This window comes from Apaloderma vittatum, unplaced genomic scaffold (assembly GCF_000703405.1).
Source record: "Apaloderma vittatum isolate BGI_N311 unplaced genomic scaffold, ASM70340v1 scaffold23450, whole genome shotgun sequence".
Taxonomy (NCBI): Eukaryota; Metazoa; Chordata; class Aves; order Trogoniformes; family Trogonidae; genus Apaloderma; species Apaloderma vittatum.
Window position 1 is genome coordinate 21,060 of NW_009694368.1, and position 22,529 is coordinate 43,588.

Consider the following 22,529-nt stretch of genomic DNA (forward strand, 5'->3'; position numbering starts at 1 on the left):
TCAGAAACCATCCAAGAACACTGGAAGAACCTTATGCAGATGTTTTCTGAATGTAATGGGTCAAAACACTATGATCCAATGTGCACACATGAAGGTTCACAGGGTGACTCAAGCAACTCATCTGCCCTGCAACAGTTTCTTTGCTGAGTGTACACATACTAAAGCACTGCAAGACCGAGTCTAACAGAGAAGTTCCTGACTCCTTGAAGGTGTGATGCTGACTAGCTTGATTCCACATGCAAGTGAGAAGGAGTACAAGGTGACCATGGGGTCAAAAGAGGTGCAGCCTTTATACCACACATATATCAAGGCATCTTGCACAACACCTGTTGGAAACAAGAAACTGTTATGGCCTTACAACACTTCAGAAGGAGTAAAGGGTTCTGCAGCTTAACACATATCACAAATGGGGCATCCCTGAAGTGGAAGAAAAAAAAAAATCAGAGAAGGGAAACAGCACCACCATATGTCCTGGGAATGACCCAGACACAAGCTGGGAAGCAACATCTTTCACACTCTCTGCAGTTTCCCCAGAACCTCCCATTTGTCTTTTTGGGCAGAAGACAGCAAAAATCACAGTTTGCAGCGTTAAAAGCAAATTCAGCTCAGAGTGCCTTCACACAGCCCAGCACTACGTAACGCTGGCCCAGTGGCTCCCCAGAGCATCCTGCCCATCTAGCCCCTCGTCCCTGCTTGTACCTCTGCAGGGCACATGCTGGTCTCCCACAGGCCTGGCAGCATCCCAGCACTGCAGGATACATGCTCTGTGGTGCACTTGGTTCATGCATCATCCTGTGTTTTGTAGCAACAACTGGAGAGCCCGTGAAATGCACTCACAGGCAAAGATGACTGCAGACACCTCAAACAAAAGGGACTCACAGGTCAACCTGTGCCTGTTATTAGACAGAAATTAAAGGGGATGGAATTCCTGCAGCAAGCAACAGACAAGACTTCCTGTAACAAGCACAGTTCTGCCTCTGGTTTAACAGGACACCCTCCAGTTAACCTCTGAAGAGAAACACAAAAGGCCTCACCCGTGCACACCCCATATACCTCTCCCTCTTCCCACATTTCTCAGTTTTGGCTTCCATAGGAAACAGCCTAGGTTCTGGACTGTGATCCTGACAGAAACACAAATCCCTAATGCTGAACTCATCAGCAATAAAGCCCCAACCTTCCTCTTCCAGAGAAGGCAGTCCTTCACCCAGCGTGTCCCCTGTTTGCCCTGTCCCCAAGTGTCAAATCTCAGTCACATTTCTCACACCTAACATCTAGGTTAAGTTTCCAAAGAGGATTTTTTTTGGGATGCAGGGATAACACTGAGGTTGCTTTTGTTAAACCTGACTAACTCATGATGCTAGCCTAACAGACAGGCGACATTCTGGCTTCTAAACACAAACAGTTACAACATGAAGAATTTTGGACTGTGCTGAGACTTTTTATTAAAGTAAAAACTGCATCCTACCAACACAGAATTCCCAATGACAAGAGTTGTGGCTTGTCATCCTCATATTCTCAGTTCAGAGAAAGCCAGATCAACTAATTTTCAACTTGCTGTCACTTCTGGTGCTCACCACAAAGCACCTGATAATCAGAGGCACCTCTGGCTACCATCACAAACAATGCCCACAAATGCAGCATAACTTCAAGAACATCTATCCATTCAAAGTAGAGCAAATACTGACACTTAGCTCTCTGCCACGATGGCTATTTAGGCACAAGTCACTCTAGCAGCAGCCATTTAAACACAGCAGAGTGATTTCACAGAACAGGTGGCAGTTGTTGTCTTGCATCCTCTATCCTCACTTTGGTTTCTCTCTCAGAAGAATCCCTTTTAGATTCTCCAGTAACTTGCTTTGGGAACTTGTTGCAATGGCAATGGCATGGGAACACTACGCACCAAGTGAGACACCAATACAAAGATAACCTATTTGCACGGGATAACTGCCTGGCAGAATTTACAATATGGACTCTTTCTCTTGCTGAAAAATTCATTATTATTTTTCATTCATGCTTTGCTATTAAATTCCTCTGTTCCCTAGATGACACTACTGTTCCAGAAGTGTACCTGAACAAGAGACAAGAGTAACATCTAATATTACCCTCCTCAGTGAAAAGTTTTCCATGAGGGCTTCTATTCCTCAGTAAGACTAGAGATTCTGTTCAAAGAACTGCTACAGGATAAACAAAGTGCCATGAAAAGCAGTCAGTTACTTCAAACAGAAAGAGAAGCATAGAACCAGGTGGAAAGGCAGGTAGAAACCGCAACCCTATGCAAACCTTTACGTGACCTGGACCCACAGGATCTCTAGACATAGCAGACACCTCATTTCCTATCCAATACTTCGAAGGCCCTGGAAAAACCTTAAGGAGATAGTGTTTGAAGGCACATACCCATCTCCCAGACATGCCCCAATGGTTTTCAGAAAAAGACTAAAAGAGGAAGAAGCACTGATTAAAACTAAAGTGTGAGATCCACAGCCCAATGCTGTCCTCTTGGCACAAGTCACAGAGCTCCCAGTTCTCCCCCTAGTGAATAATGGAGAAATTGTGTGGGAGCCAGGTGGTTTCCTTCTGCTTTTTTTCATCTCTGCCTCAGAAAACCAAAACATTCTCCAGCAAGACTACATACAAAAAGCCAAAAACCAGGAGTCAATCTGATCGTTTGTGACATTTCAATTAATGTTTTCAAACACCTTCCGGGCAATGCAGAAATTTCACATCCTGAAAGACACTCTCTTTGCTCGTATGCTTATGTACACACACAAAGAGAAGCAGAACCTTCAAGGGTCAAAACAGTCTGAACACTCACCCTAGACTTTTGAGACTGAATGCCCCAGTCTCTCCCAAATTCAAGAGCTGATAAAAATGAGAGCACTTCTCTTGCAGTATTAGAAAAACTCAATTTCATGACAAACCAAGAAGTGAAAGGATGAAGAGCAAATATCACAAGAAAAGACCTTCACAGAGTTCTCCAGAATTTTAGGAAGACAGAAGTAAAGGGAATTTTTATAATAATTTAAATCCACTTTTGATGATAAAGTAGACTCTCAGGTCATAATGATAAATATTTAAATGCAGCAATGAAATCCATGTGATTGTGAGAAGCTGTAAATTAAAGGTTACTTACTGAAGTACATAACTTCCGTAAGTCCACACTGTAGTAGTTGAGCACCATTCTCTGAAATCCCTGAATCTTTGTTAAGCAACTTAGTATATACAGAGAAATCACTTGAAAAATAACTTAATTTTTATTAAATGTGACCTCATCTTCTGCTTGGGAAATGTGGTTCCCAGTGATCTCGCACTCCTTTATTCAAAGCTCTCTGGAAACACCTTGATAACTTTTTCATCCATATTTTTATCCTTTGCATTCATACCAAGGAGTTAGTGTTCACGTGACTCCGGTGATAGAAACTTTTGTTCCTGAATGGGTATCTACATAACTAGCACAACACAACAGAGACTTGAAATGCATTACTCACACGGTTTAAACTTCACTTAGGTTAAAGGAAAGAATCCAAATTCCAATTTGACTATTAATATATACATGTATACACACACAAAATAGTAAAAAAAAAAACAAAACAGTTTTATACACACTTCTGGAAGGCAGATAGGACAGTGACATATTTCAGTACCACTTCAGTATTTCTATTATTTCCTTCTTAATCTTCAGTCAGTCCAAAACTGTCTCTGTACAGATTACATCAAACATGCACAGGCATATTCTGCCCTTCTTCACTTAGTTAGAAAGCACTCTGCTCCCAGTCTCTTTCTCCACTCTGTCTCCAGCCTCTTTCAACCTCATCTACTGAGTTAAAAACCCAAAACTGAACATCCAAGTTAATAAGGATCTGTAGAGACAGGTAATGAATTCCAGCTGTTGTCACAAACTACCGCAATAGCTCCCTCACAAAACTGACTTGAGCAAGCAATGACAATTCCTAAGAAAAAAACCCTCAGCATCAGTTAAAGATAGAGGTTTTGGGCTTAAGGCTTAATTACCTGCAAAGTCTGCCTTCGGATCTATTTTGAACACAGGACTCATGCTGAACCACTTGAGAGAAGTGAATTTATCATAGAGCTTGAAAGCTTGCTGCACAACTCCTCCCCAAATGAACAGTTGCAATAATCCAGTTAGGAAAACAGTAGGAGTGTAGTCCACTTTTAAGTCGTTCATTAAAATTAACTTATGGTGAAAAGCCACTTCTCAGCACTTTGTGAAGATGGTTGTTTCCAGGATGAAAACCAATTCTGTCCGTCCTTTCACTTAGTTTAGAGCAATCTTACTTACAGAGTTTTATCTACATAAATGAATCCAGGCAGCCTTAAATACTGCAGCTATTAGGAATCTGTGAAAACCTTGTCAACTTTCTCCCAGTAATAAATTCACATTTACTTTTCAGAATGTGATTTACGAATTTCTTGCATACGCCGTAACCAGTTGTTCTACCTGACTGTACTTCTGTATTCTGTAAATGGACACGGATCAGCTGAGTATTTGTTTGCATCATCTGAACATCAAAAGCCACAAGTGAGCACCCAAATCACCCTGTGTATACCCTGGTGTGACTCTAAAGATTCCACAGTGAAGTTGAGATTGGTCCCTCTTGTAGCTGAGCGAACACCTACCACAGCACGGACAGAAGCTCCAAACTGCTTATAACCAGGTCTCAATCTCCTGACTTAGACTGAAAGGAGCGCAGTTGTAGCTGCTTTTAACAAACAGGCTACAGCTAACCTGAGACAGGTCAGGTTCTTTCAAAAAGAACCAGAAGCAGCCAATATTAAATTGCTGAATATACTATAACTGAGGAAAAGAGATAGATCATGTTTCTTTAGCTTTAAGAAATGACCTGGGGCAATAGGCACCTAGCAAGCAACAGATTACTCATAAAAGAAACTTTAGGTTTGTTTTGTAGAAAGTAAGATTTTCTGATGATAAAAAAAGAGAAAGAGTACTGCTACAGACTCTTTAAGCATACAATTTGTCACAAGATAAAACTACACTGTCACATGAAGGAAATCCACATTACAAAATGTGACAGAGGAGATAGTAATGACAACAGGATTAAAGAAGTCTTCTCCTGTTTCCTGCAGACATTACTATTGTGCCTAATTAATTGATGCAAGGGTCACATGAGCCTTCATCTTCCTCTTGTTTCAAAACATCCGTGAAGAAGCTTTTAGAAGATCTCATCATCAGATAGGAAGAAGCTTCTCTCTTCATAAATCTAGTTCCCTGTCTGCTGGGAATGGGGCTTTTAGAGGCCCACAAACAGTGTCACCCAATTACAGAAAAAAAAGAACCCCTTAAGGTCTTTAGGGAACGAAACAAGGACCGTTTCAGAACCTTTCAAGCAGTTAGATGAGACTTATGATATGAGAAGTCTGAGCTCTACCCAAAGTTTCCACATGGACTTCTTACATTCAATTAGCACACACTTATTCTTCAGTTCCAGTAGATTTACATATTTCAACTGCAGAAATTAAAAACACAAAGTAAACTAAATAATAATAATAAAAATGTCAAGCTCATATTATACACAGTCCTACAAAGACAACAAGAGTAGTGGATCTCCTGAGTTTGTAAACACATCAAAACACATTAAAATACTAGGAATTGCTAGTACCCTCAGAGACTATAAATGCTTTGCATTTAAATTTAGAGCATTTCTTCCTGGACAGTTTTTCAGAGCGACTCATTACCTGGGATCACAGCTTATATTCAAAGCAGAACTTAAGTGATACTGAGAATCCTGCCCACACACTATGAGCTACCTAGGATTTCCTTTTCTTCAGCTGTTAACTGAAGCAGATCCAGCAGCTTCAGCCCTTGAGACAGAGAAGAATGAGCAGAGCAAGCCTCTTCCTCCTCGATACTAGCTCAGGGAGTAAGTGGATGTATAGGTCACACACCATTAAGGAGAACCCTTCTCTCAGGCATTTCATGTACTCAAAATCTGGGCCACAGGAGATTTCCTTACCCAAGCACTTCTGCAGCTTCATTAGAAGTGACAACATTTGCAGACTAAAAATGAATCTAAAACTGCTATTTAAAAAAAATAAAATCCCTGACTATTTCAGAATCACCAATTAAGTGAAATAAAAACTATCTGTGTGAAGAGATCAAAAACAGTTCACGCCAACAGAAAGCCCAAGAGACAGTAAGTTTTGTAGTGCCCTGAGGAAGCCCTGTCTTTATGTTATAACTCCCGAAACAGTTATTTTAGAGACATTCTCCAAACACAACGTATAATTTTCACACTCTGTAATAGCACAATCCTGGGACAGGTGAACGGAGAAAATTATTCTGTCCCTTTAAGGCCAAACTATCAGAAATACAGTAAAAAGAAATTGCTGTAGCCACAAGCAGTCCTGACATATTGGTACAGGTTCACCTGAAAGCAGGAACCAAGGAGAAAACATTCTGAAGTTGAGGGTTGTCCCTTAATTGTAGCTTGAGTTTACATCCTTTAATTTTCTTTTTTTTTAAATCACCACAGAGGAGATTAAAATGCTGTCATGATTTCACAGAGAAATGTATGCATGAGTGGGCACTTTGAATGCTGGGATGATCATATCACAGAGGTTTTCATTCCAATTAGAAGTTTACTGTAACACCACCCAGAAAGTAAGTATTGGTACCCACCATTAGTAAATGGTCATATGAAATTAATGCACTTCCATTTCATTTACCATCACTTAAAAGCCACACAGCAGACTTTCACTTGAAAGTAACTGTAGTCAGGTGCAATAAAAATCTGACTCATGCATTTAATAACTGCCCTTTTTAAAAGAGGAAAAGAAAGGCAGAGAGGGCAAAGAAAGCAAACAATCCCATAAACCAAAAGCACTTGCAAATAGAGGTTTTCCACCCAGATGGAAATGAATATAGATAAGACTGCATCACCTAGATGTGCTGAGCCAAGACAATCATCTTCCAAAAAGCACTGATTTGCATGTTGAGATTTGCATTTTCAGTAAGTGGACTACGTAATGCAGTTGGGTGGGAGCCAGACTACCAGTTATTAAGCTTAAAAGGATGAAAATCACTTCTAAGACTCCAAGAAGATGTTTCAGACGCATTTTTGATGAGTCAAAGTAATACAACACCCAAATAGCTGCTGTCCCTATTCTCACCATTATTATTACTTGCCCTATGTCCCTGCCTCAGATCTAAAGGAATCACTGCTACCTAATAAGAGTTCTTGACTCCTGGTTTCAGATGGGAAAGCTAACAAATGCCAACTAGAATTTCTCAAAAATAGTCCAATAACATGATATCATCAGAAGTATGTGGCAGCTGACTTTATTTCTGTTTAGTACCAGCCTACAGTGCTACGTGCTCCTCTCCAAACAAATCACTTCCTATTTCGTACTGGTCACCAGCCAAGGTAAAGCAACCACCACTACACCATGATGAACTGTGAGCATATTTTCTCCCCTCCTACTTGACCCTAAATGGTTAAAATATCCCCTGACTCATTCCCACAAAACAAAACCAAGGAAGGGATGGGAACAATGAAAACTTACCTGAAAAATTCCGAGACACAAGCATCGTGGTGAGGATTGCACCCTGTAGGGAAGAGAGAACAGGAACAACAGACAGTGTCATCTGCTTCAGCAAGGGGCTGGGCTGACCCATGAAGAACACAGTGCATCGGGTGCCAAAGCAGAGGTATCCCAATGCTACCCTGGAAAGTGCTAGTGTATCCAGGACTTTTGTGTGTGGCTGTTGGACCTGACACGGTGCTGCTTGGAGTCTTGCCTTCCTAGAGTGGCAGGCAGAGGTCAGGCAGGATAGCCTACGAAATCTAAAATGGCACTACAAGGTATGCTTAGACACATAGCTGCTCCTCAGCTTTCAAAGAGCAGAGAGCTACTTCACGCACAGGCCAGAGGCTTTGCCCTAGCCACCAGCAACTGATACGATATTACTGGGAGGCAGAGAGTGATGAGAACTAAAGTTCCATGATTTAAGAACTAGTTGCTCTATTTCAACTCTCCAGCAGAAACTAGAAGGGGTGATTATGTAGCAGAAGAGGCATGGAAAACTTACAGCTTTGGAGAAACAAATTACCCAGCTCCTCAATACACTACTTCAGTACCCTGTACTGGAGGACCACATAAGGTACCTCACTAACCTTAGTGAGATAATCATAAAAAAAAATATTGTTGGTAGGAAGGAATTAACCTCAAATTCAGAGGATTAAACACAAACTTAAGCAAACTAACATATACTTACCTTTAGCTTCCTTCTAGCATTGAACTTTCTCAAGCATTCCACAGTCTCCTGCCTGTGCATCATCGAAGCAACAGTAGATCGTTGCTGAAAGACAGGAACAGCAAAAGATCAAGAACATAACCCTGACCAAAGCAGCCTGGAGAATTCACTGCACTTGCAGACAACCATGACATGCAAACCAAAGTGGCCAAGCCTCTCACCACTGCATGTCTGCTAACCACTGCATTTGGTTCATAACTCAAGATCTTCCCCACACAGCAAGACACGTTAAGCCAAGGTTGGTGACAGTGCCCAAGAAACTCTGAGATACAGGTGAGAATCAATGTTCCCCGTCTCTCAGGCACATAAATGGATCAAGACAGTAAGAAGACAATGTCAAATGAATAAGCATACCTATGGGGAACTGAGTTAGAGGCACTACAGAAAAGATCTGCGTTGCATTAGTTACAGCTCTAAAGGGAAATTCTAAGCTCTAAGTGACTACTAGTGAGTGGGAGCCTTCCTGGAAATGGCAACTCCCCAACTGTAAGTGCTTGATTAGCAGAAACCTCACCATCTTTGCATCAGTTTTGCAGAAGTAGATTTTCAATGTATAAGAGGAAAGATCATACAGCTCTCTTGTACCAGTGCAAAACCTAAGCATAACCTCTGACCAGTGATGCATACCTGTCACCCACAGTAGACTGGGATCCCATCAGTTGCAAAAAGAGAACTTCGTAGAAGTGTTGCCAGTCATTCAGAGCACATGAGAAAACCAGAGACTGATGCTTCCAGGCATTTACAGCACATGAGGAAACCAGAGACTGAGGCCAAAGTAGCTGTTGCTCTTGCATAGAGCCACAAGCCTGAATTCCCTTTCCAAGGACAGTGGGTGAATTGCTAAGTTGGTGAATCAGTGTGTACAAACCCTCCAATACCTTTCCTCTGCTTGGAAAAAAAGTCTGCAATATCCAAAAGAAATGTAAACCACATCTATATTCCCCTAGTTTCATGGTAAGTTTCTGCTTTGATCCAGCCATCAAGTCAGCTGCTGCTGTACACATGGCAAGGCGGAGGGAGAATATGGCTAAATTGTCCTCCAAGAACTTTGGTGGTCACTGCCCATCCAGCCTCCTTAGGAGTGACAGTGATGTCCAGCTGTTCAGTGTGGGCTTACAGGACTCAGGACATATACTTCAGAAGTTCAGCGATGCTAAGAAGGTGTCTCAGATGAACTTTTAAGACTTCCTGTACCACTTTCACTTCAGAAGAGCAATACATCTCCAGAAAGAAAATGTATGTTGAGCACACAGAGACCACAGCGTAAATGGAAACGAGACTCAACAGGAGGCAGCTTGGGCAAGAGACTGAAATGGCTGTGAATTTTAACTTCTCCCCATAACTCAGAGGAGGAAAGCCTCTCTTGAACTGCTCTACATTAGGTTGCCACAGGGAGCAAGCTATCATAATACATCCATCTTTTAGTTACAGGCATTGGGACAAAAGTTAAAATACACAGGAACTGCTACAGATTACAAGCATGTAAGGCAGAAAAAAAACCCACCACAAAACCAGAAATGCAAAATGTCAGCTAATGTTAAGTTTTGACTTCCAAGGAACTTGTATCACTTTACAGCAGACTGTTACAGATGTTCTGCTGTTACAGATGTTCAAATAAGTAAGCTTAAATTGTTAATTTGTTGTTTTGTGACAGAAAAAAACCCAAGAAACTCAACCCAGTTTCTCAAGGAAAAAAGTGAAGGAACACACTAGACACATCCTAAAAAGAAGGGATAAGCTATGGTATTACAAGAGCATCTGGTTAGACTTAGGTGGAACTACTCCATCCTGCAGAGGTAGAAGTGCATCATTGCTGCGCTCTCCTACGCCTCCTCCCAGATGCATTCTGGGATTTCCTTGCCAACTTTGAAAAAGATGAAAAATACTTATGTGTGCAGTCTGGCAAGGCAGAAATTACACAGAATAGCAGAAGATTTTTCGCTGATTTGAGGTTTACGCCAGTTAAGCTGCAACAGAGCAGAAATGGTCCAACACTGCAAAGATGTAATGGAATAAATTGAAGTAGAGATGAAGAACAAAATAATCCTAAAATATTTTGGTTTATGCCAAACTCTGTCTGGCATTTTAGGAAAATACAGATTGGAAGAGATGTGGGAAAAAGCAGGAACTATGAACATTCATTTCCTACAGTGGCAATAAAAGTACCACTGCATGACAAAGTTGGCTTGTTGAAGGTCAGCCTCCAAAAAAATCACAATTTGAAATATTTAAAATATTCTGGGTTCCTCTGCAACTAAGTCTTCTTGACATGTCAGTTCAGAGTAAATGACAAATCAATCTGTAATAGATGAAAACACTTACGCAAACCCATGGATGTTTGAGAGCCTGGTCAGCTGTGATGCGCTTTGCTGGGTTTATCGTCAGCATCTGGTTGATCAAATTCTTTGCTTCAGGAGTCACAGTGTCCCATTCTGGTGACGGGAACTAAAAGAGGAAGAAGGAATAGATGATGAACTGAAAATATTTTCTCCTAGCAGGAGAGATTCTCCCTTCTACACAGCTGAATTCCAGCTTTTTCCCTTTTAATACTAGGGTTAATATATTTTCAAAAATTAATTTCTGTGAAAACCCAGGCTGAACGAAAATCATACAGAATCCACGAAATGAATGGTACCAAACAGCAGAACACACCTGTACCGTTCAACCAGACACAGACAGGAAGATTTACAATTTAAAAGCTTTTTAGGAATCACTCAGATCTTTGAATTTCTTTCACACTCAGCAGTCAAAAAAGAAAAGTCACAGATCTTTTTAACCGAGTTCTGACATGAAAAACAGAAGCACCGTGTTTTTTACCCCATCTTGCTCTTTCTCCATCATGCTAAAAAGCTATAACAGCATATGCAAAATTACAAACACTTAACTACAGCAAAACCTCAGAAAGCAAAAACCATTAGCAGAGAACAACCCATCAGGTATACTTTCCCCATCACAAAGTGCTGTATCTTAGAACAACACCAGTCACTTAGGTGTAGAAACCTACCAGCAACTTCTCCACATCTACCAAATCAGAAATCATCACTTGGGGAGCGAGGGAGATGTAATAGTGGATGGGAATACAGAAGCACGGAAACAAAGAAAAGAATGTCAAGTATTTCAGCTGCTGATCATCCATGATTCCAATAATGATAATTCAATAATTCCAATAATGATCATCCCATAATTCCAATAATGATATTTGTGCCATCCTCCAGATGCTTGCATATGGTAAGGGCAACAGCATGCTGAGATTATATGCAGTATGTCTAACTGCTGTGAATCTACTGTACAAATACAGCTGAACTTGAGAACACAAAGATAAATGTGCTGCTAGGATGAAGTCCCCTATCTTTAAATGGATGGAGGGGGGAAACGTTGATCTATTCTGAGAACGTTTCCTAAAAGTACTACTTCTTCTAAATAAAGTTTTTCTCCTAGTTTTTGTGCTTTGCTCAGTTGAGTCATAAAAATACACCCACCACATTTGATTCACATATAATTTCATTCATCAGCAAGGCATTATACAATTTGTTCTGCAAACAATGCAAGAGACTACTCAAAAATTATGACACTGAGCTACTGAGCTTTGAAGCCAGGACGCTTTCTTTCAACCTGAAATTTGAAGCATTCATGGTAATGCCTTGCAAAGCTCCTACCCAACAGCATAAAGTCCAATTCATAGTTGTCACCTCCTCTGTGGTCAAGAGAGAACAACAGACCAGTCCTGTGCGTACAGCCCCTTGGCTCTGGGGTAAGGACACCAGGGCCAGGCATGTCAGTGAAACTTGAGCTGTTTTCTATCATGTAAAACGGGAGGAGTCTACTGGAACTTGCTCATTACAGGTAAGAATTCAAAAACAATAGGTAGATAGGAGACATCAGGCACTTCATTCCTCATGACTCACAGAAAGAGCTGGACATTTAACCCCTGAAGTGCTATGAAAATGCCCATCAATATAATTAGTGCAAAACCACGTGAAATAAGAACAAGTAACACACAAACAGAAGGGGCAGGAAAGCAAGAGAAGAATACAACTTCATTTAATGCTCTCAAGTACAAAAACATTACTTTCCTTTCACTCAGGAAGCCACTGAACCAGGACACAGGGTTAGGAAGACCTTTGTTCTCACCAGCACAGCTGCTCTCACGGTGTCAGGCTCAGAAGCTGGGAGGTAACTGGGTCCAGTAAAACCCTTGCTGCCTTTTTTTTTCAATACAAACCAGAATACAACCCTACAAAATTAACCCCCTGATTTCCTTTTGATGTTTATGCTCACAGGCTTGGAGATAGTATTTCCAGGAGTTCCTTCTTCCTTGGAAGAATTTGTATCAAATATTCAAGCTATGGTACCCAAACCACATTTTACACCACCTTTGCTTCCCAGTACTAACCTCCTTTCTATTCCTGTCCTTCAGGCACTTTTTACACTTCAGTTTTGCCATGCTCTGACAACCGTTTCATGAACTGCTTGGCTTTTTGTCAGAGCCTCCAACCCACCCTGCCGATCCCCACCACAAAGCCAACCCTCCAAAGGCCATTTAGTCTTCTCACTGGGCTCCATGCTTTCCACAGTTGGAAGAAATTCCACAACAAAACTGAGGAGACCAGAGGCCATAATTTAAGCCAGTATTCTACAGAATACTTCTCCATATTTTTAATTAGGCCTTAGTAAAGAGCTGCTTTCATTCTACCTTCCCTCTGCTCCTCTATTCAGAGTTAGCATTGGCTACATCTGCAGCACTTTGTAGTAAATGCATTAGAAGACACCATTTCCCACCATCTGTGTTTCCAGCTCTGCATTTCCCTAATGACCAGCAACATCTTGCTGCCCACTGCGATGCTTTCCAGATATCCTTTCAGCGGCCCCAAACAGGAATGTATCCCAGGCAGTGAAGACAAGGAGGTGTATGAACACACCAGACACCACTTTGCACAGTAGCTTGGGGCCTGCTGCTGGACACCAAGTAAGATAGTGCCACATTTTGGATGACTTCTACACCCATGCAGGTACTCAGCAAGAAAGTGCCCTTACGTCATAGGCTCCGGCTTTGATCTGCTGATAGAGTTTGTGCTGATCTTCATCCCAAAAGGGAGGGTACCCCACTAGTAATATGTACAGAATCACTCCTGGGAGGGAGAGACACAGATACACTATGGTTAGGCTAATATGCCAATTATTCCTTCAGCCCCTCTTCCTTCCCTCTTGACAGTCCCCAGGGCAACAATTGCTCTGTATCTTCATTTGCCATCATATTTAGCCTTCCGAGGTAGAAAAAGGCAGTACAAACCTCTCCTCTGCTAAACATCACCCTGGCCCTTCATGTTCAGCTCTTAACACCAGCTGCCAGGAGCTTCTACCTTCCTCTGGCTGTCACGGCTTGTGAGCCACAACTCCCAGCTGCTCTCAGAGTAAAATGAAGTCAGATCACCTGGGGTTGCTGGGCAGCTGAGGACTTTTTAGGAAGGACCATGCTTTTAGATGCCTTCTCTACATGTTCTTGGGACAAAAATGACACTGATAAAGCTAACACTCCTGGCCTGCGGAAAACCATTTAGTCCATATCAGGGAGCACCAATATCACATATCTTTAAACTTACTGGTCCCAGAAACACTTCCACTTCATTTTTTCCTTCTAAAAAAATGTGCTCTGTCCAGTATTTTGTCTTCTGCATAGTTAGTGTAATAGGAAATTGCTACTGTTATCTAAACAACAGGCTCTGCAAAGCATAGACAGGTCCTATCTCTTCAGTCTCAAACATCTGATAGATGGCCTGAGGAAAGGATTAGGAGCCAGAATCAAATGAGTTCAGGCTCCAGTACTAACTCCATCTGCACAAGGTGCTTATCCTTAAGTGTACCTTCATCTCTGCACCCAATAAGGAGCACTGCACACCCTCCCAACAACAGGTTATAAGGAATTGCTCTTCTACATGAACCAGCGTTGCTTAAGTGTAAAAATGTTTTGACAAAATCTTACCACATGCCCATATATCCACTGGTTTTCCATAAGGATCTTTTCTTAAGACTTCAGGGGAGAGGTAGCCTGGAGTGCCAGCAAACCCTGCCAGGAAATGTATGACATCAAGCACTTTATAGTACCATTACCATATCACAAAATGTACTAGTGGTAACCAACAAATTCCGAAACCCATTTCCCACCCTTCATCTCATATTTGCTAGAGCTACGTCTCGACAAACCAACAGAAAGAGAAAAAAAAAAAAGAAGATTAAAGAAAATCAAATGGGATCGAGTGTCTATGTGTTGCAGAAAAAAACATAAAAGAAATAGGGACCATGTCAGCCAGCTGGGCACAAACTCATGCGCCAGGCTTTATATCATTGTTACATATAATGGCTTGGAGTTTGAAAACACAAGACACAGATGGGACACATCCGATTGCCAAATGGTGTGCACAGACCAGGAGAAGCAGCCATCTCTCCAGAATCCACAGCACTGCAGAGCCTCAAAGCTGATGTTTAGTTAGAAATGAGACCTTCTCAATCTATGTTTTAGCTGAACAACGATAAGGCCAGATCCAAATGCGCCTGAGGAAGGCCAGGTCAAATGCACTTCTGTAAAATGACCAAACAAAATTCCAGATGTCTACACTTATGAGCAGTAGGAAAGTTCAGATCAGGGTCTAAACTTAGCAGCCTCATTCATCTCTGACACTAGCATCTACTGCAAACTGAGAAGAAAAACAGAGAAATACATAGTCATTTTTTCTGTCTTTATTTATCATATTGTTTCTTTTATTACACTTAGGCTCGTGCCCAAGGACCCAGAGGCTGAGATGCTTGGAAGGGAAGCAGCAATGCCAAACACACAAGTGTGCTGCAAGAGCTGAAAGAAAGCACTTGGCGAAGTTGCAACTCAAACAGCCACCAGGAAAGGGAGGAGCAGAACTGGGAAAGCTCAAACACTCTTACCAAACCAGGCCTGCTGCTCTCCCTGGACTTCTATAGCCAGTCCGAAGTCAGCCAGTTTGACAGCAGCACCCTTACATTTACTTGCCAGTAGTAAATTCTCAGGCTGGGGAGAAGAAAGAAAAAAGGGGGTAAGAATGAAAGACTGAATCTTCGTTAAAGCCTCCTACCTAAGCATTCACATCACTAAATTCAATCTGCTGACTAAATTTTGCAGTCATGTACTAACGCTGTTCAGGTGAAGGCAGAGCAACAGCAACCAAGGGCCTTGATCCAGTGGCAGAAAATCCTCAAGTCTAACTCAAATCTGCTGTGGAAGCCAGAGCCTCTTTCAACCCAGCCCATACATTACATGCTGACACCAGAGGGCACTGGCAGTACAGTTCCTGCAGCACAGAACCCAAAATTTGCTCCTGTCATCCCCGCAGAGAGTAATTGGCGGGGGGGGGGGGGGTAGCAGTAGATACAATCTGCAGTGATGTTTCTCCCCATGAACATTACACAGTCCCTAAGGCACGGGAAAAGTAAATATGATGCTAATAAGGGCTGCCAAATACAGCACCATAATGTGGGAAGGCATCATCTGGATAGGCAGTAGCTTTCATCCCTCACAGAAAAAGCCTCAGCCTCATATTGGCATAAGCAGCACAGCAGTGAGTATTCTTGTAAGCTGTTTTCCCATGCTACATATTTTCAGCAGCGTAAAATACGCTGTCTTGCTACTGCCACCATCACCTTATAGGACAAGCAGCCACGTAACTTCCTCCATGTGCCAGCAAAGAGAGACAGACTTTTGCCCCTCACATTTCTGCCTCATATGAATCTCACTTGAATCACAATTCTGTTGTGTTCAAGCACAGGGCTTCAGCAGAAGGCTTAACACAACTCCAAAAACTAGACCGGGAGTCAGCAGCTTCCCCTGAAGCACCAGAGCAGCAAGTTATATGGGACCCTTCAAAACCTCAAAACCTTTATGGTGGTGGCTATTACAGCTCTGCAGGAAACCCAATTTGTAGACAGGCAAGACAAATCTGATTTCTCATCCTAGCCCCTTCTGATCATTTGTGCAATTCACATCAACTTGATTTTTTAACTGAGCAAGACAGAAGCCTGGAAATCAAGAAGCAAGAGTTTGTCTCAGTTTTACAAATCTGATGAAGGTCTTTCTGCAGCTTGTTCGCCAGTTTGATCCCACAGAAGCCTTCTACCCCAGTTCTGCCTGACCAGAACAAGATGCTTTGCTCATTCACCCGCCTTAAAGTACTGGGCAGGTGCCTTCCTTCTGCTCCGAACAAAGGGAGAACAGCCTTGCCCATCACAGTCCTTGTCATAAGCAGCATGGAAGGAAGGGGAACTGGGTCTCAACATATCTGGATGCCACTGCTTTTTCACTATATAGGGAGTGAAAAGATTGTGTTAATCAAGCTACACTGATGAAAATTCACCAGCGTAAACAACTCTCTAAAGCAGAAGATGAACCAAGTCTTCTGAAAATCTCTCCCAACTTCAGCTCACACCTGGGTTTGACTTGACTAAGGAACAGGGAAATTTAGACTAGGCTTATTCTAACTAAGCACTACTTGCTTCTAACATGCTAACATCTTAAGAATAATGGTACTTATCCATGTGCATGTTTGCCAACATCTGAGGTTGTCTCAGGTTCCACATACTTTTTGATAAGGAATGTGAATGCATTTCCTAATTTCTGACAGTCCCTACAGGCAGCTCAACATTTGAAGTTCTTTAAGAACATGCCAGACAAAAGACAGGCTTATGAGAGGGAGATGTGAAAGTCAAAACTTCATTTGAAGTAAGCTCTGCAGTTATTACACACTGATTCTGAAGGCCAAGCGTTTGGCAAGGAGCTAAATATTAAATAAAGAGCACGGGATCTTTTATTGCTAAAAGGAATGGCTACTCCTCAGGCCTGGACAGTTTCAGTGAATCAGATCAAGCAACAGAAGAAAACACATAAATTAAAGTGGGGAGTGCCTAGCAGCTGATCAGTTCTAAATAAGTTCACAACTTTCACACAAACAAAACTTGGGAAGCAAAACAGATTATATCTGAACACAGGACGCAAAATAAAAATTAAACCACCCTGCACTAGAAGACAGTACAGATTTTCACAGAGGCCTTAACTTTGGGCAGTAGTGCCTCTTGAAGGCTGCTTTCTCAAGAGCTGGTGTCAGCTCTATTCCAGAGCAGCCATTCCTCAGTAGATCACTTCAATCTTCTCACGTTGCTCTGAATGAGAAGACCAAAAATGTGGCATGGGACTTTGCCAGAAACACTACAGGTTAACAGCTGTCCATGAGATCATGGGGAGATTGCCACTGAGCTTGCAACTTGCTGTTACTTTGCTCTCTGCAAAATATTTTTATACTTTTCCACTTACACATCGTATAACAAACCAAAACCAACACTAGTAGCAGGTGTCATCCCACACTAATTTAACTGGACCATTGGTGGCTACCACCATTCCCACTTTAAAAAGAGAGGGCTCCAGGGCAGGCACATCTTCCTGCACAAACCTCTTCATTCTGGAGCCTGCTCTGCTCCCAGTACAGCTGGCACCGCGTGGGAAGCGACTTTAAGTAACTACACTGCGTGTGCTCTGGGTCTATAAATGTGTTATAATGTGGCAAATGGTTGATTCACCCAGTGTTTGACTGACCAGCAGTTTTGGTTTTAGATTAAAAGCACTTCTGCTGATGAGAGAAGAAAGAAATGACATGAAAAATTCTTGTTGTGCATCTCTGCCCTAGCCCAATGGCATGTGCTTGGCAACACTGCAGAATAAAAATATACATGCTCTGTGCAGACAAACTCATCCTGGCAGATTGAACAGAGATTGCCCCGGGTCTCTAGAGATCTCTTCAATGGCAGACTAGAAAGTGTCCTTCATTATAATGAATCCTACCTAAGTTTGTCTGAAAATGTACTGCACTCCAAGGTTCACAACCACTTCATTCTGGAGCTGCCTCAGAGAGGCTGAGAGCTGGCAAGGTCCATGAAGACTGAAAACTTCCTCATTTGCTCAGCACACCCTCCAGAAAACTCCAAAGGAGCAAATTTGTGCTTCAGGAACCCCTGAGCCCAGTTCAGGTGAAAAACCCCTGCCAGCTGGCAACACAGTATTCCTGTCTTGCCTCTTCCAATGTTCCCCTGGCTGCTTTCCTCAGCCTCTGTGGCACGGAGGAAGTATTACCTTCAAGTCCCTGTGTACGATATCATGCTGGTGAATGTGATTCACACTCTCCAGTATCTGATGAATACAGTGGCTGCAAGATAAAACAAGAGACATACAGAGTTACGCACACACATACACTTGGCATCTCATCCCAGAACTATTTCCCTAACTTTTATACTTGTACCAGTTCAAGACCCCAGGGTGAATCCCTTCATCATGCCCACTGGACACCATAGCTCAGCACTGTCACAGCCAGACACCCCCAGCCCCGTCAGCAACAGGATGGTAAACACCCTATCTGCAGCAGGGCCACAAAGCCTCTCTCCTCCCTCCCATCACTCCTTCCATTCCTCCCCATCACACTAAGCATCTCGCTTTTTCCTTCATCCAACAGTGCCCACCCCACATAGGAGAACCGAGGCATCCGAGCATCTGCAAATAGCAGCTGAGATTGGGCAAACAAGATCAGGAAACATTCAGCTGGGCTAGTCCTGGGCAAAAAATAAACTTTTAGAGAGCAGCAGCCTCTCCCGGCAAATTCAGGATGACGACTCCTGGGCGCCTGCCAGTTTGCAAAGCTTTCAGAGCAGCATCTCAAGCACTTTACATACACAATGTGCGCACACACCCGCTTGCTGGGTGCCTTTTAAGTACAGATCCCACTTAAGGGGTTATAGCGATCTGAAAAGCAGACTCATTCCCTGTTAAGTGCAGCGTGTTGCACTCCCTCAGCTCACAGAAAACCGTGTTTCTGACATTTTCACTGCTGCAAGCATAGGGGCAAAAGCAAGATGTTATTTACACCTGTTGCATGAGAACAGCACAACGCACTGGGCGAGACTGGAGATTTCTGGTCAGAAACATCTCTTCCACTAAACATTTAGCCAGCTCCAATGTGGAATGGAATAGGGATTCTGACAACTATGGCTAGTCAGTAAGCACCCAGATGTGGGTAACTCAGACGTGTCTGTGTCCTCACTGAAGAAGCAGTCAGTCCCTTCACTGAATTCTACAAATCTCAGGGGAACAGATTTGAAATGAGTGAAATTTTTGAGGGAAGGGAAATTGGCTACCGGAAAAGATAGGAAGAGGGTGAGGGGAGGAAGAGGAGAGGAGGTGCAGCACTGTGTATTTGCTACCCCCACCCCTCCGGAGCCAGCAGTACAAGCCTCAGGGTCGGAGTCCATGAATATCTCCCTGGTCCCAAAACAAAAATGTATAATTAGAACAGAGCTGAGTCTGAGCGAGAGAGATTTTCTGGCCAAAAATGGCAAAAGTGTGAGGTGTCCCAGGCGAGCCAAGCACGGCGGATTGGCACGGACCTCGCTCCCTCGCTCTCCCAGCCTGCTCTGGAATTCAGCTCAACATGAGGAGAGAAAGGGAGGAGTTTCATTCTGTCATCTTGTGGGCACTGAGAGACCTGGCCAGCTGACAGTCAGAGGGCTGAGCATCCTAAAGGCTAACAGAGCAACAGACAGTTCTCCTTTTCCCCAAACTCTGCCGTAAGTTTCCCGAACAGTGTCTTTCACCACCAGCTCTTGAGCAGTTCAGGGAACAGGCACTGGCAAGAGGGACAGGGGGAAGGCTGATGATTGATAACCTAAAAACATCCCAACTTCAAAGCAGAACAGCTTGAGTGACTGTATCTGTCTGAGATGCCGTGCCTACTACGTCTCTACACCCCAGTGAAAACATCTACAGGGCTCTCAGACCTCCGTGCCAGGAGCTCCATCAGAGATGACAAGCCCCCTTGCCCTCCCCAGCAGCAGATGCCTCATGGCAGAGCACACAGTGAGGTGCCTCATTTGAAAGTATGGTACAATGCTCAGAAGACAGAGGCTCTAAGTGCACCACAGTGAAAGCAAGTAAGCGGCCACAAACTCCACAGCAGTACCTACACTAACACACTAGGTCATGCTCTTCCCTTCCCTGCACTCAGCATGATCTCCCTCACAGTACTGCCTACCAAACTCACCCTGTAGCAGCACCCACTACTCCCTTCCTAACCCTCTTGTCTAACAGCTCCCCTAATTCCTGCTCCAGCAAGGAGTGGGATGGGATAAGAACACGGGTGCAGAATAAGCAGGGGTAAAATGTCACCACCAGGCCACTCCCAGGCTCTACTAAAGCAGAACAGGATCTGATCCCAGCTTAATCCCAGCTTTGATTCCAAATGCTGCATGTTCAGCAGACAGATGGGTCAGAGAACACCCTCAGCTACTGCTGCACAAAACCCCGACTCTGCATGAACAGCAAAGAGGCAACCACAAGCCACTTCAGGAAGCTCACACATGGGAGAGAGGGGACACATTCAGAAAAAGAAGGCCATGACTAAATCTTTCAAATACTAAAGTATAAAGGATGCTGTCAGATCTCACACCCTTTCTCACCATGCCAACCACACAGTCAGAGAGTGCTTCCACAGAAACATAGCCCTCAAAACCCCTTCTCTCCTCTGTGCCTTAAACCATCATCTAGACATGGACTAATTTAATGGGTCTGCCCAACAGCAACGGCACATCACTGGAACCCCTACTAGGAGGAGGCAGGGGCCAAGCAGGCAGCTCTTTCAGAGCCACAGGACAGCTCTCCCCTTCGTTTGCTCACTGAGGTCACACTCTCACCCCCCACCAGAATGGTCAGGCAGACAGAGCCACTAGCAACGTGTCTCCCAGCAAAGCGCACAGCATCTGCGAGTGGCAAAGACAGCAGCGTCTGCACGCCGTGGTGAGTCAGGCTGACCGGTGACAATAGTTTATGCTAATCGCAGAAAGAGGAATTGTTTTTTCCAGATGGGGAGTAAGAGTGTCAGAACAAAGCCATGCACAGAACAGCAGTCAGGAAACTCATTCCACTTGCCAACACACACGGCACATACACAGAAGGGTCTGGAAACAGTCTTACCTGGCATCTGCTTCACTGTAGTATTCTCTGGCAACAATATCCTCAAAGAGCTCCCCACCAGTAACCCTGAAGCACGAAAGAACAAGGGACGTTACAGAGCCCGGGCATGTCTAGCTCAAGGCTGGAGGGAACATACGTGGCCGCCCATCTGAGCCCTTTCCTGTGGCCTGTGTGGGCATCTGTGGCACCGGTGAGCGAGGGCTGAGCTCCACACCATGGCACCAGCACCGGTACAGCCGCACGACTGACTCCTTGGACTGCCATCTCACCAGCAGTGTACAGGACACCGTTGAGGCACTGGACACATATTCACGCACCTCCACAGAGCTTATTGTGTGCTAAGCTTGGGCAGAAGACCCCTCCCCCTGAGCAGCCCCGAGGCTGCCTCGGAGACAAAAGTCAAACAGCCTCCCCATACACGATAGCCATCCTTTGCCCTCCCACGCTTACACCTGCTGCCAGGAGCCTTCCTGGTCCATCTCCTACAACACAGTGAATAGATTTTTGTCATACAGGCAAGAGGCATCTATAGGTCTCAAAAGAGAAAGGGAGAATTGTATTAATGCAGGTGCTTTTTATTCCATTCTTAGTCAGCCATCCACATGTCCGTATCACTGGTGAAGCATCACAGCCAAAGCAAGACACTTACAGATCAAAGACGAGGTAATGGAAACCTTCTTCTGAAATACTGTCATGGAGTCGCACTGTAAAAACATAATCAAGAAATGGAGATTTACAGAGCATGTAGCAGATATGACACCTCACAAATCAAACCCATGCACAGAGCCAAGTTCTCCCTCAACCCTACGAGTCTATTAATTCCCCATGCCCTTCACTTTGTGTGCTCAATTTGTGATCTATTTCCTTTCATTATCTCAAAGGAACAGATAGGTGTCCTTCAAATACAGGCACCCCTTCCCAGCGTCAAAACAAACCTTAAGTATCTTTGACCTCCTGTTCATTCTCCTTCTGTAACAGTTCAGTATCCTCCTTTCACATCTGCCTACTCTTTCCTTCATTCTCACATTTTGCCATCTCTCCCTACCCACTGCTATTTCCCCAAACAAATCCTTTTCAGAATCTCCAAACAAGACCCTAACTCAAAAATTGACTTCCAACCTCACCTCCATGTCAGTGCCATTCATCTCCCTTCTCACTTTCACCTGTAAAGCTCCATGATGTCCCCTCCTTTTACTTCTTCTTCTCACTTAA

At 43.5% G+C, this 22,529-nt stretch overlaps 1 protein-coding gene across 1 annotated transcript in view; it reads right to left on the reverse strand.

The window, feature by feature from the left end:
- The window catches only part of LOC104272461 (calcium/calmodulin-dependent protein kinase type II subunit gamma-like), a gene marked incomplete at both ends in the record, with an annotated part of 42,909 nt that extends 20,888 nt beyond the window's left edge, over nt 1–22,021 (reverse strand). The window contains 9 exons of the mRNA XM_009867462.1: nt 7,536–7,582; nt 8,252–8,335; nt 10,613–10,735; nt 13,325–13,419; nt 14,271–14,354; nt 15,224–15,326; nt 18,432–18,504; nt 21,318–21,383; nt 21,967–22,021. Of these exons, the coding sequence (XP_009865764.1) occupies nt 7,536–7,582; nt 8,252–8,335; nt 10,613–10,735; nt 13,325–13,419; nt 14,271–14,354; nt 15,224–15,326; nt 18,432–18,504; nt 21,318–21,383; nt 21,967–22,021 (730 nt within the window). The remainder of the gene's footprint in view (nt 1–7,535; nt 7,583–8,251; nt 8,336–10,612; nt 10,736–13,324; nt 13,420–14,270; nt 14,355–15,223; nt 15,327–18,431; nt 18,505–21,317; nt 21,384–21,966) is intronic.
- Between the last annotated feature and the right edge of the window lie 508 nt (nt 22,022–22,529).